Below are 14,002 nucleotides of genomic sequence, written 5' to 3'. Positions count from 1 at the left end.
GTTATATTTTCAGTTTCATTTGTTTCCATGAAATTTTTAATTCTTTTTGAATTTAATTTAGTTTCTTTAATTCTAATTTAATTTAATTTCCCATTCATTCTTGAGGAAGATGCCTTTTAGCCTCCATGTATTTGAGTTCATTCCAACTTTCCTCTTGTGATTGAGTTCTCGTTTCAAAGCATTGTGGTCTAAAAATATGCAGGGAATGATCCCCATCTTTTGGTACCAGTTGAGACCTGATTTGTGACCCAGGATGTGATCTATTCTGGAGAATGTTCCATGTGCACTAGAGAAGAATGTGTATTCTGTTGCTTTGGGATGGAATGTTCTGAATATATCTGTGAGGTCCATCTGTTCCAGTGTGTCATTTGAAGCCTTTATTTCCTTGTTGATCTTTCGCTTAGATCTGTCCATTTCAGTGAGGGGGGCTGTTAAAGTCCCCTATTATTATTGTATTATTATTAATGTATTTCTTTCATTTTGTTATTAATTGGCTTATATAATTGGCTGTTCCCATGTTAGGGGCATAGATATTTAAAATTGTTAGATCTTCTTGTTGGATAGACCCTTTAAATATGATGTAGTATCCTACCTCATGTCTTATTTTAGTCTTTGGTTTAAAATCTAGTTTGTCTGATATAAGGATTGCCACCCCAGCTTTCTTTTGATGTCCATTAGCATGGTAAATGGTTTTCCACCCCCTCACTTTAAATCTGGAGGTGTCTTTGGGTCTAAAATGAGTCTCTTACAGAAAGCATATTGATGGGTCTTGTTTTTTTATCCAGTCTGTTACCCTGTGTCTTTTGATTGGGGCATTTAGCCCATTTACATTCAGGGTAACTATTGAAAGATACGAATTTAGTGCCACTGTATTGCCTGTAAGGTTACTGTTACTGTATATTGTCTGTGTTCCTTTCTGGTCTATGTTACTTTTAGGCTCTTTCTTTGCTTAGAGGACCCCTTTCAATAATTCTTGTAGGGCTGGTTTGGTGTTTGCAAATTCTTTTAGCTTTTGTTTGTCCTGGACGCTTTTTATCTCTCCTTCTATTTTCAATGGCAGCCTAGCTGGATATAGTATTATTTATTCTTGGCTGCGTATTTTTCTCATTTAGTGCCCTGAGTATATCATGCCAGTCCTTTCTGGCCTGCCAGGTCTCTGTGGCTAGGTCTGCTGCCAATCTATTGTTTCTACTGTTGTAGGTTATGGACCTCTTGTCCGAGCTGCTTTCAGGATTTTCTCTTTGTCTCTGAGACTTGTGTTTTACTATCAGATGTCAGGGTGTTGACCTATTTTTATTGATTTTGAGGGAGGTTCTCTGTGCCTCCTGGATTTTGATGCCTGTTTCCTTCCCCAAATTAGGGAAGTTCTCTGCTATAATTTGCTCCAGTATACCTTCTGACCCTCTTTCTCTTTCTTCTTCTTCTGGGATCCCAATTATTCTAATGTTGTTTCGCTTTATGGTATCACTTATCTCTCGAATTCTCTCCTCATGATCTGGTAGTTGCTTATGTCTCTTTTTCTCAGCTTCTTCATTTTCCATCATTTGGTCTTCTGTATCACTAATTCTCTCTTCTGCCTCATTTATCCTAGCAGTTAGAGCCTCCATTTTTGATTGCACCTCAGTAATAGCCTTTTTGATTCCGACTTGGTTAGATTTTAGTTCTTTTATTTCTCCAGAAAAGGATTCTCTGGTATCTTCTATGTTTTTTTCCAGCCCAGCTAGTATCTTTATAATCATCATTCTGAACTCTAGTTCCAACATCTTACAAATATGTCTGTATTGATTAGGTCCCTGGCAGTCGGTACTGCCTCTTGTTCTCTTTTTTGAGGTGAGTTTTTCTGTCTTGTCATTTTGTGTAGAGGAGAATAGATGAGTGAGAGAACAAAATGCTAATAGGGCAACAAAGACCCCAGAAAAATATACACTAAAAAAATCAGAAGAGACCCGAAACCATGGGGGAAAGAAGGGGGGAGAGAAAAGAATATGATCAGGCTGGTGAATAGGACAGGGCCACACACTAGATTTTGGGTGTATTTTGGTCTGTTAGAAGAAATTACGTCCCAAAATTTTTAAAAAAGAAAAACTTATATACAAAAATGAGGGTAAATACAATGAAGGGATGGAATAGGACTGAAAAGCTGAAAATTTTAAAAGATTTTAAGTTGTGCCTGGGTGGCTCAGTCTTTGAGCATCTTGCCTTCAGCTCAATTCATGATCCCAGGGCCCTGGGATCGAGTCCCACATCGGGCTCCCTGCTCGGTGGGAAGCCTGCTTCTCCCTCTCCCACTCCCCCTGCTTGTGTTCCTGCTCTCGCTATCTCTCTCTCTGTCAAATAAATAAATGAAATCTTTAAAAAAATAAATCAAATAAAAAATATTTTAAATGAGGAATTGGTAAGAAGTTGTTTGAAAAAAGAATGAAAAAAAATTTAAAAAAGAATGTAATCAGGCAGGAGACTGGGAAAACATCATACACTATATTTAGGGTATATTTTGGTCTGTTAGAAGAAACTGTATCCCATAATTTTAAAGAAAGAAAAACTTATATGTACAAAAAATAAGGTTAAATACAATGAAGGGATAGAATATGACTGTAAAAATGAAAATTAGAGATTTTAAAAAAGGAATTGATAAGATGTTGGTTGAAAAAGGAAAGAAGATAAATTCAGCAAAAAAAAAAAATAGAAAAAGAAAAAAATAAAGAAAATTTTAAAAAATTAACTTTGAAACACTAAAGAATCATGGGAAAAAAGCCATGAATTCTATGTGCTGTATTCCCCTAGCACTGGGGTTTTGCCGTTCTTGGCTGGATGTTCTTCCTGATCTTCTGGGGGAGGGGCCTGTTGCAGTGATTCTCAAATGTCTTTGCGGGAGGTGGAATTGCCCCGCCCTTGCCAGGGGCCAGGCTTAGTAATCTGCTCGGGTTTGCTCTCGGGAGCTTTTGTTCCCTGAATGCTTTCTGAGAGTGAAAATGGTGGCCTTCCTATCTCTGGACCCAGAGGATCCGAGAGCTCAGTGCCCCACTCCTCAGTCAGCCCTCATAGAAAAGCAGTCAATCACTCCTCTCTCCCCAGTCTCTGGCCACACTCCGTGCTCACCCGGCCTGTGACCCATGGTTTCTATCTCTGGCACACAACCCCGTTTGGAGTCTCCAAACCCAGCAGATTCCTGCAGTGTGTTCCCGCGCCGCTCCTCCCAGGGGAGGAAGGGGAGTCTTCCCAGATCTGCCACTTGTTGGGTCCCTGCTGGAGGAGTAGTGGCCCGACTGTGCCACGGATCAGGGTTTATGGCCACCCCGAGCTGAAAGCCCACTTTTCATCTCCATCTTTGCAGCTGGATTCCCCACTCCAATACCTGGGAGCTCTGCCAGTCAGGCACCCCCAGTCTTTCTGTGACCCCGAGGGTCCTGTGACTACACTGTCCCAGTGAGGGTTCCACACCCCCCACACCCCGCCCCCCACGTAGCCACTGGAGCAACGTTCCTCAGTGGAGCAGACTTCTAAAAGTTCCGATTTTGTGCTCCGGGACTCTATCACTTGCCGGTAGTGGCTGATGGAGGCTCCCTCCCCTCCTCCGTCTATCTTCCCGAATATTGCCTCAGATTCACTTCTCTGCCTGTCTTACCTTCCAGAAAGTGGTTGCTTTTCTGCTCATAGAATTCCTGCTATTTTCTTCCATCTCCTGGGTCCTCTCAAGGGAGATCTGAGATGTCACAGAGTATTCCAAAGTTCACTTGGCTCCCCATGGGTCCCTGCAGGTGTCCGTGCGTCTGTCCAGAGGAACATGTATTGTGTTAACTTTGATTCTTTTCAAGGACTTCTGAAAAATAAGTCAGTCTGTATTGGGATAAGTTTTCTACCCATTCTTACATCACTGTATTTCTTAATATAAATTGGCTTTCTTCCCGTATTTCAGGAAATAGACTAAAGCAGGAGAAGATTGAGAAGATTCCAAATTATTCTGGGCAAAGGCCTTGCTACTATGCTGCAAGAAGGTTATATGAGGGAGGACCCCAGCATGCATTATTGGACCAAATGCCCTGAGATAGTCTGTATTTGGGACATTTGAAAGTTATTTTCCAGGGGTGCCTGGGTGGCTCAGTGTGTTAAGTGTCTGACTCTTGGTTTCTGCTCTTGTCATGATCTCAGGGTCCTGAGATCAGGTACTGCATCGGGCCTCTGCTCCTCCCCAGGCTCACGTGCACACGCTCTCTCTTATCTCTCTCTCTCTTTCATAAATAAATAAAATCTTAAAAAAGAAAGAAAGTTACTTTCCAGCATCAATACATAAATGTGATATATTTTTATATTTCATATTCATTGAATTATATAGTGATTTGTCATAGTCCCACCTGTGACTCGAATCCACAATTCAGACAGCATCATTTTATTCTTCATTCCTTAAAAATAATTTTTGTAATATGAGAATTCTGTTCATAATACATCTCCAGCAGTAACATTCTGACCTTTCTGCTTTGAGAAGCATCCAGTCTCCCGTGTATGCCTCTAAATCAGTCTTTTCTAAATCCTTTACTTTTGTGGAACTTTTAATGCTACCATATTATCAAAATCAAATCATTTATTCAGCATTTTGAGTAAGCCCTATTTGTCAAGGTTAAGTCAGAATCCTCAAGGATTTCATAATCTATGTTTATTCCTTACTGCTATTCCCGGACCATCTCCACTCTGATCCAAAGCCACCTTTTCAGTCTCTCTTTCCCCATAGAAACCCTTGAATCCAGTTATGCAGTGTGTCTTCACATATGCCTGTGCTTTTACACTTGCCACTTTCTCTTTCTCACTGTCCCTGTCAAAATAAGGTCCCTCTCAAGTCCCACATTCTCAACCCAAGATGATTTGTTTGTCTACTGTATTACTTGAACATCTGCTGTCCATGCGATTTATTGGCACTTATCATTTATTGTCTCATTCATTTTATTGAAATACTACAGTTAAAGAGGATAGACTAACTCAGAAACAAAACCATTTATACAGTGTCCCTGATAATCTCTTTAAACACCCAGTCATGGAAAGCTCTACCAGTTTTTAGGCTTCCAATTCTACTTGTTAACAAGAGTTAATACATTAGATGTTCATTATATAAACTGAAATCTCTTTGTGATTTTCCTCCCTTTAATGCCATTTGTGCCCTCTAGAGGAACACAGATTAAATGTCTTTTTCTGCTATTCTGACAGCAATTATCATATTATATGGATAAATCTCTTTGGATTAACATGCCCTTTTATAACCCCATCCTGTCACCTTCCTTTGGATATGCTCTACTTTGACACTGTCTCTTAAATTACAGCATCTAGAATTGAGCCTATGACTCCAGTTGTCATCTGTCTACTTAGAGAAAAACAAAACTCTTTAAGTGAAATATAAATTAGCTAAAGTTAGTGGTCTCTTTTCCAGTCTTGGTTTTCTTCATGTTTTCACATTTTTCCCCACTCTCTGTGCTCTCTAGCCTTCCATGCTATTGGGGAAAAAACAAAAAATAAAAAAAAAAAACTTAAAATGAAATAAGGGAATAGCTTCAATAAGTTGGGAAAGCAAACCACCACATTGGATAGAAATGGAGTCAGTATTGGAGGAGCTGTTGGTTCAAGATAAATTTGTGAAGTGCCTACTCCATTCCAGGAACTATTCTTGGCACTTGGGATACATTAGTGAACAAAACAGATGAAGATCCTGCTTTCATGGAGCTTATATTCCAGTTATTTTGAAGCAAAGGCTTTAGGCCAAAAGAAGACAAACAGTAATATCAGAGTATATAGAATGCAGAGAGTAACTCATACCAAATAAAAGAAAAAATTGTAAATGGTTTAGGCACATGCAATGCAGAAAATTAATATTTTCTGTGCAAAGCCATAAATTAAGACTCTAGAAGGAAAATTATATATTTTTAAAATTAAAGATGGGATATTATTTACAATAGGCAGAGGTGGAAGCAACCCAAATGTCCATCAACTGATGAATGGATAAACAGTGTGGCGTATACATACAGTGGAAATTATTCAGCCTTGAGAAAGAAGGAAATTCTGACACATGCTACCACACAGATGAACCCTGAAGACATTATGTTAAGTGACATAAGCCAGACACAATAAGACAAATACTGCGTGATTCCCTTTATGTGAGGTTCCTAGAGTAATCAGATTCATAAAGACAGAAAGTAAATGGTGGTTGCCAAGGGTTGGAGGGGGAGGAAGAATGGGGAGTTCTTTAATAGGTACAGTTTGAGTTTTGCAAGATAGAGTTCTGGAGATTGGTTGCACAACAGTGTGAATGTACTTAACGCTACTGAATGTACACTTAAAAATGGTTAAAATGGTCAACTATATGTTATATGTATTTTACCACAATAAAAAATAAAAAATTTAAAAATATTTTTAAATTAGAGTTAATAAATTGAAAAACCAATAAACTCATAGAAACATTAAAAGAAAATTTTAAAGACATAAACCTAAACATAATATAGTTGAGGAAGCAGACCCTTGCATGTGTAGAAGAATTTTTTTTAAAAAGATTTTATTTATTTGAGAGAGAGAGAATGAAAGATAGAGAGCACGAGAAGGAAGAGGGTCAGAGGGAGAAGCAGACTCCCCGCCGAGCAGGGAGACCAATGTGGGACTTGATCCCGGGACTCCAGGATCATGACGTGAGCCGAAGGCAGTCGCTTAACCAACTGAGCCACCCAGGCGCCCTGCATGTGTAGAAGAATTGAAGGGCATTTACAGAGCACATGCCTGTTAATATCACTGAAACTGAATTTACTGAAAGGAAATGCTGAATAGACAAAAATTAGCAGTCAGGTGAGGAGTTAGGTTTTAAAGGAGAGAAAGCTACAGGCATTTCAGGTAGAGAGCCTAGCATAAACCTAAGTGAAAACAAGTAGTAACTCAGTGATACAGGGTCCTTGGAGGACAATGAAGAAGTTGGTTGAAAATTATAGCTGGTCAGATATTAAGCCAAAGCACTTAATGTGGTAAGAAACCAGATGAAAGTGAATTGGGAGAGTAGGACATTGTAGAAGGATGGTGAAATCAGAATGGGCTTAAGAATTGCATAGACCCAGGGTGTCTGGGTGTCTCAGTTGGCTAAGTGCCTGCCTTCGGCTCTGGTCATAATCCCAGGGTCCTGGGATTGAGCCCTGCATGGGGCTCCTTGCTCAGTGGGGAGTCTGCTTCTCCCTCTCCCTCTGCCTGCCACTCCCCCTGCTTGTGCTCTCTCTCTCTCTCTCTCTCTTCAAATCAATAAAATCTTAAAAAAATGATGTAGACCCATGATAAAAAGATGGTAGTGACTATGATAGTGAACTTGCAGATACAAAGTCATGGGCTTATTAAAAACTATTAGGAAGAACAAACAAAATGTGAATGTTGGTTAGGGAGAGCAAAGAAATCAAATTACTTAGATGTTGTCAGCCTTTGGATCTAGGAATATAGTGCTTTAATTAACATGGAAAAAAATTTATTATGGTAGGTGAAAAGTTTTATTTAGTGTTGACATTCTACATTAAAGATATTTTGGGGTACCTAGAACAGAGATAATAAGACAGTCGGTGACCAGAGCTTGAAAGATCTGACATTTCAGTCAGGATTGCCCAAGTAGGCTCACCTACAGGCTGGTTTTCACTGAGCTTAATTAAGGTAGAGTGTCCACCTTACTCTCTGAGTCCCCTCTGTAAGTGAAGTTAGAGAAAATAATAATCAAAAGGATTTTTTCAGGAAATGATATGGAAGAGTGGAAGAGATATCCCAGTAGTTTACTACTCACTCTGGATAGTTAAATGGTTAAATAATAAGTAAAGGAGGCATCAGAATCAAGGAGGCATCAATAAGAGAATCTAGATTTCAGGTTTATTTTAAAATTGAAGTAGATTACTATGCTTACATGTCCATGACAGTAATAGATCTAAAGCAACCGACCTTATTCTTACTTTCCTCTGATCTCTCTCCTGATGTTTTCAGGATTACGGAATTTATGAAACATGATTGTGTAATCATTCAATTTGAAATACCCAGTTGGAGGAAGAGGGAAAAATAAACCTTGGTGGCATCCCTTCATTCATACCCCTTTTCTGTCTGTCATTTCTATTAAAAACACTCACATATTCAGAACTCACTCTTAAATTGTTTACCACCATCATTCCAACACTGATTATATTTCTTTTTTACTTGTGATAGCAGGCTAATATTGTGTTGTTATCAAAGATTCAGGCATTATCAAAAAGATTTTGCGCTCCATTTATTTGCCTTGGATATTTGCATCCTATTTCTAAATGTTCTCAGAAGGGAGAAGGGGACAGAGGAGGTGGTCTTACTATTTCTTAAAGCTCAAATGACACAGTAGAGTACTTTTAGGGACATCTTGATTCTATTAGAATTTTCAGGTCAAAGGGCAGGTTCAACTGTTATGTAGTTTAAAGCACCAGGGATGGATTGACAAGACCTCTTTAATGACTTAAAGTTGGATTTCTGCTACTACCTACTCATTATGCAAGTAATATGGCATGTTAGTCAAGCAGTAGGGGGCCACTAATCACTTTGAAAGGTTCTGTGTATACATTTTCTTTTTCTTTTTTTTAACTGAGGAAAAGACATTAACAGAACAAGGAGAGTAATTTAGCAGGACGAGCATTGCAGTTCTTATTTTGCTCTGGGCTTGTGGCATACATATATTACCTTTCACATTATACGTGCTTGTATCACTCCCTAGGGGCTCATGGGAAATGAAGTCAGAATGTGCTTCACTAGCAAGTCTTCCTTTTCTGTAGATAGACTTTAGTTAGTAAAGCTCTTGAAGTCAATTATTAATCCACATCAAGGTTCATTTTCTTTAAAATAGCCATGTTAGACTTAGAATAGGTGACTTCCACATCTCAAGCAATTGATTCTGATTTAAAAGGAACTATTTCTGGTATTTTTATCTTCTTCTTTTTAGTTTTCTGGATCTTCCAGTTTTTATTCCAGGAATGCATATTACTTTTGTCAGAAAATACCTTTCTTTTTTCAAAGAACCAATTATATTAAGAGTTAAGTGGCTACAAAAATAAGATTCTTTTTGTAATTTGCTTTTTTTTTTTCCCCACTCTGAATTCCATTCCCTCTGAAAAGCAGGATGTTCTTTAAATTTTTCTAGTTTCAACACTTTTGAGTGCTCTCTGTAAAACTTAACCACATAAGTTCAACCATACCATACGGTCTTTTCTATCAAATGTATTGAGGGAACAGCAGTTTTTCTTATTCCCAAAAATTAGATGGCTGTTACTATTTATTAGCTTTAATATTCTTGCCTATCTTGCAAATTTTTAAGAGATTGCTCTCCCCTGTAGTTGTCTATTTCAAATTTACCAAAATTGTAGACAAGAGAACAATATTCTCTTTCCAAAAACAAAAGAAAAACATAAAAGCTAATATATCCATAAAAAATACTGACATTACCCAAAGTTTATATGCTTATATTGCAGTATGTAATCAACACATTTTATTCTCCTAACTATCAATTGACCTTTTTAGGCACATACACATGTAGAAATCACTATTAGGAGTATACTTTTAAAATGGAAAAGACAGTGGTATGTTAAGCTGTTAGGGAATTTTTGGTTGAGAGCAATGGGTATGGGAGAGAAAGTTTGATTCTGTGCAATTTGTAGTATATTATCAATGCTCAATAAAAAACATAAATGACAATAAAATTTCTATTTGGATTTTATATAAAAAGAACGAAAGACTTGAATTATGTATCTTAGTAAAAAAGGCATTATTCCAGTGGCTCAGAGTCTAGTACTACATCCTTTATTTTAAAATTTAGAATCTGAATTGTCACCTGTTATATCATATTGCAGTTTGGGAATGTGACATTTTACCCCAGAGATTAACTGTACCACCCACCCTAGCTGGTCAAGCATATCATTTATAAAAGAATTTGGAATTCAGTCAAGATACTTCACCAACACAGAATAATTTTTACTATTTCACATTATGATGCTTTTCTTAAGCACAGAATGGAACTCAGATCCCATCACCTTTGTATATTCCATTTTGCAAGGGTGCACTTTACTTCATCTGATTGGATAGAGTAATTTATCTTTCATCTTCTGTTATTTGCCTGCTGCTAAATGTGTACTTCTGACTATTGGTGCACAGAAATACTGCAGTACCCTTATTGAGAAAACACATTTCTCATTACAGCTTTGTCAGTGTTTGAGCTTCCCCAAAGGGAACAGATGACAGCAATGAGCAGGAAATTGTGCATAGTGAGACCAACTTGAACTCCTTCACCTTTAAGCTTATTTCACCACTTAACATATTTTTTTCAAGTGGTCAATGGATATATTTAGACTATTGTTATCCCTTTGCTGTTGACTAAAGCTTCATGGGATAAGCCGTCTGCTGTTTTTTAGAATTATATAGAGTGTGGGGACAGTGGAAAATTACACTGGGGTCAATGAGAATCTTTTTCCCTTCCAACAACAAAGACTGGTTAAACAAATCTTCATTTCCATGATGTAAGCTGATCTATCTCCTCCATTTGTTAGTACTGCTTGTTCAGAGTTCTCCAGACCTACCCAACCAGAAAACAGAAAATCCTTGTCAGAATATGCAAAAGATAGTCTTCCAGTTTGTGGCTAAACTAAAACTCTTCCAGATGACTACTATTGAAGCATAATAATCTTAACAAAAGACAGAAGCAAGGTTAAACTTGGGCACTTCATTCTCAGATTCAGCATTTCCTCAGGTCAAAAGCTCAGGCCACTTAAATAGTTCCTGTAAATCAAATCTGCGTTCTTACAGATGATTTAAATAATAGATGAGCTATTGAGGAATGCATTTTTGCCAAGGAGAATAATTGTTCACCAACTTCGTTCAGATTATTTTGTAAATTTCTCATGTTCACCCCTCTTCTAAATCCCACCTTCTTTTCCTTCTGGATGTGAACCAAAAAGTAGTTAGCTAAACCACAAGGAATCTGTAAGGTTCAAGTTATTGTTTCAAAGTGCACAAATCATTGCCAAATAAAGCCACGACTGGAAACTTATTTGCATTGATGAGAGAAAGAGAATTGTAGATGTTTAGAATGTCCCAAGAACAGATGGCTGATTTTCTAAATCCTGTTTCCTAATGTTTACAATTTGTTACACACTCTATACATAAGAATGTTTTCAGTTTCAGTAATGCCTCAATTTGTCTGGCAGGTACAGAATGCTTATCAAAAGAATGAATTAAATGGGTAAAATGTATGGGTGATAGTTTTATTCTTAGTTTTAAAAAGTTATTAATTTTATTTACTTTTTAAGTCTAACTATAAATAGGAACTCTTTATTAAGATGTCAGTATAACACATGATAAAGACATTTAGAGTCGGAGAAACCTGAGTGGGATTCCTAGCTGCACCATTTACTTCAAATGTGAGCTTGGGCAAGCTATATAAACTCTCTGAGCCTTGGTTTCATCACCCATAAAATGGGGGTGATAATAGTAACTTCAAAGGATTGTTTTGAGGTTAAATGAAAGTCCTGGAATTTTCTTTATTTTGTAGGCAAGAAGCTCTTCTGGCTGCCATTAGTGAAAAAGATGCCAACATAGCTCTTTTGGAGCTTTCATCCTCTAAGAAAAAGACCCAAGAGGAAGTGGCTGCACTGAAGCGGGAGAAGGATCGTCTGGTGCAGCAGCTCAAGCAGCAGGTATAATGAAATGCCAGGGAAGGCCCATGGTGGAGGGGCAGTAAGACCAGCTCTCACGTCATTCTCTACCTTTGTCTTTGCCAGCTTATATTTTAAGGTCTCGCGTCTCATATTAGACGTCTGATCTTTTTATCTAGCTAGGTTGTTTGTTTGTTTTTTTCCCCCAGAGGGAGAGAGGGGAGGGAAGGGACAGACAGAATCCTAAGCAGGCTCCACGCCCAGCACAGAGGTCTTTGCAGGGCTCAGTCTCACAACCCTGCAATCACGACCTGAGCCAAAAATCAAGAGTTCCGTTGCTTAACCAACTGAGGCACCCAGGCACGCCTCTAGTTAGTTTTCATAAGCAGGGACTTTAATCTTCTTCACAAATCTTCTGGCTATACCTAGGAATTAGAGAGTGTTCTTGGTAAGAGCACTGGTTTAGAAGATGTTACAAGACTTCTATGAGAGGGTTTTTTTAATATAGCTGGATGAAATTAGCAAATTTCTGCCCGCTTAAAATGAAAAAGGCTTATTTTTTACATCCAACCAAAGTCCTACTATAGAAGGCACTAAGTATATTTTTACTTAAACAATTTCTAGCTACTCAGAGCTGAGTAAGCTTTGAAGGTAAGAGCAAAGTTTTGCCCTTTTCTTTTCCAACCTAATCCCTCCCCAAATTTAATGCTTCATATTTATGTAAGACCTGTGAAAATAAAAGCTAAACATTTCCCCTTTGTTAATGGTTGGACAACGGTGTAAATGTACTTAATGGACACTTAAAAATGGTTAAAAGGATAAATTTTATGTTATATATATCTTATGATAATTTTAAAACTTGGGGGAAAAAAGTCTTTGAGAATGAAGAGAAAGCTGAATTTTAAAATCTAAATCCCTTTTTTTATCTTAATGCTCTTCGCTGGCCACTCTTGCCGTGTCCGCAAGTCCTGTCTTCCGGTACCATCTGCATTCTCAGTAACATTTTCTGTGCATTGTGTCTGCCTGGACTTGCTCTTCTACCTGAAGTAGTAAGACTGGGAAAGAGTTTTTCAAGTGAAGGAATTTCTTCTTTTCTACTCTGGGGGATCAGTCATCAATTGATAGCATTTTTAACATAATATTTAATGTTCCAATTAACAAGAATCAGTATTTAAACAATAAAGATATTTCTGTTTGTAGACCAATATTAAAACTGCTTAGAAATAGATTTTATGTTTTATGTGGCCAACCACATAAATACCAAAAGATCTCCCTTTTCTATAGGATAGGTCGATGACCAGCAAAAAAATAATTCTTTGCCCATTTATGAGCAGAAGAATCTTTTCCAGTGTCCTAAAATATTTTGCCACAGGAAGAAGACATCATCTAGTATTTGGATACCTATTAAGTAAAACAGGAAGAATGTGCTTAATATTAAAGACATCTGTCCAGTAGTTCAAAACTGAAATTTGGCTTATCGAAGCTGATAATATGAGTTGAATAGTGGTTTCAGTGGCCTAGGAAGGTGGGGAAGATGGGGAGGTGTTGGTCAAAGAGTACAAAGTTTCAGTTATGCAAGATGAATAAGTTCTGGGGATCTAATACACATCATGGTGACTATAGTTAATAATATCCTATTGTATATTTGAAATTTGCGAAGAGTAGATTTTAAGTGTTCTTTAAAAAGGTAACTGTGAAGTAATAGAAATGTCAATTAGCTTTATTGTGATAGTGATTTCATGATGTATACATGTATTAAAACATCACATTGTATATCTTAAATAAATACAGTTTATATTTGTCAGTTGTATAACTGCTGTGGGGGGGTGCTGATATATGAAAAAGGAGGATATTGTTGACGAAAGGCGTTCACTAGTTTGTGAGTGTGTATATTTAGCAATATCGGTTCTCCTAAGTAGTTAGGCCTAAATATATAGACATAAGATTTAAGTGGTTCCTGGTCCCTCTACTTTCAGACACCAAACAGAATAAAATGTCTAGCAGACTAGAGTACTGTATTTCATTCATAGTGGCTTTTGATTACTTCATTCTCAAGGCTATATGTTTTCAGTAGGTGAAAGTTAAGGATATTCATTAATCTATGAACTCATAATCTTAAAAAAGAGCAGCTTAATGTCTTTCCATCTCACTATATGCCCTGAATATTCTGTAGTGATGTGATCTATGTAAGGAGAAAGATAAATGTAGTTCTTGGGAGTCCTTCCAACAGTGTTTTTTGTCTGCTTTCCATGTAAAGTTTCACATTCCTGCCCTCTCGGAGTGTCTAGGATGCTGTGAGCAAGAAGGAACTGGTCTTGCCAAAGATATTTGATTCTTTAATTTTTTCTAAGTGT

General features: G+C 37.5%; 1 protein-coding gene across 3 annotated transcripts in view; it reads left to right on the top strand.

Annotated features, from left to right (window-relative positions):
- Nucleotides 1-14,002, top strand: part of ERC1 (ELKS/RAB6-interacting/CAST family member 1) — a 563,373-nt gene that overhangs the window by 410,503 nt on the left and 138,868 nt on the right. For all 3 annotated transcript variants that reach the window (XM_088025858.1, XM_088025859.1, XM_028121160.2), the window contains one exon: nt 11,546-11,690. In XM_088025858.1, the coding sequence (XP_087881984.1) occupies nt 11,546-11,690 (145 nt within the window). The remainder of the gene's footprint in view (nt 1-11,545; nt 11,691-14,002) is intronic.

Source organism: Eumetopias jubatus, unplaced genomic scaffold (assembly GCF_037043125.1).
Source record: "Eumetopias jubatus isolate StellerSeaLion01/CBP00866 unplaced genomic scaffold, mEumJub1_p1.0 scaffold_8, whole genome shotgun sequence".
NCBI lineage: Eukaryota > Metazoa > Chordata > Mammalia > Carnivora > Otariidae > Eumetopias > Eumetopias jubatus.
This window is presented reverse-complemented; position numbering and strand designations above follow the sequence as displayed.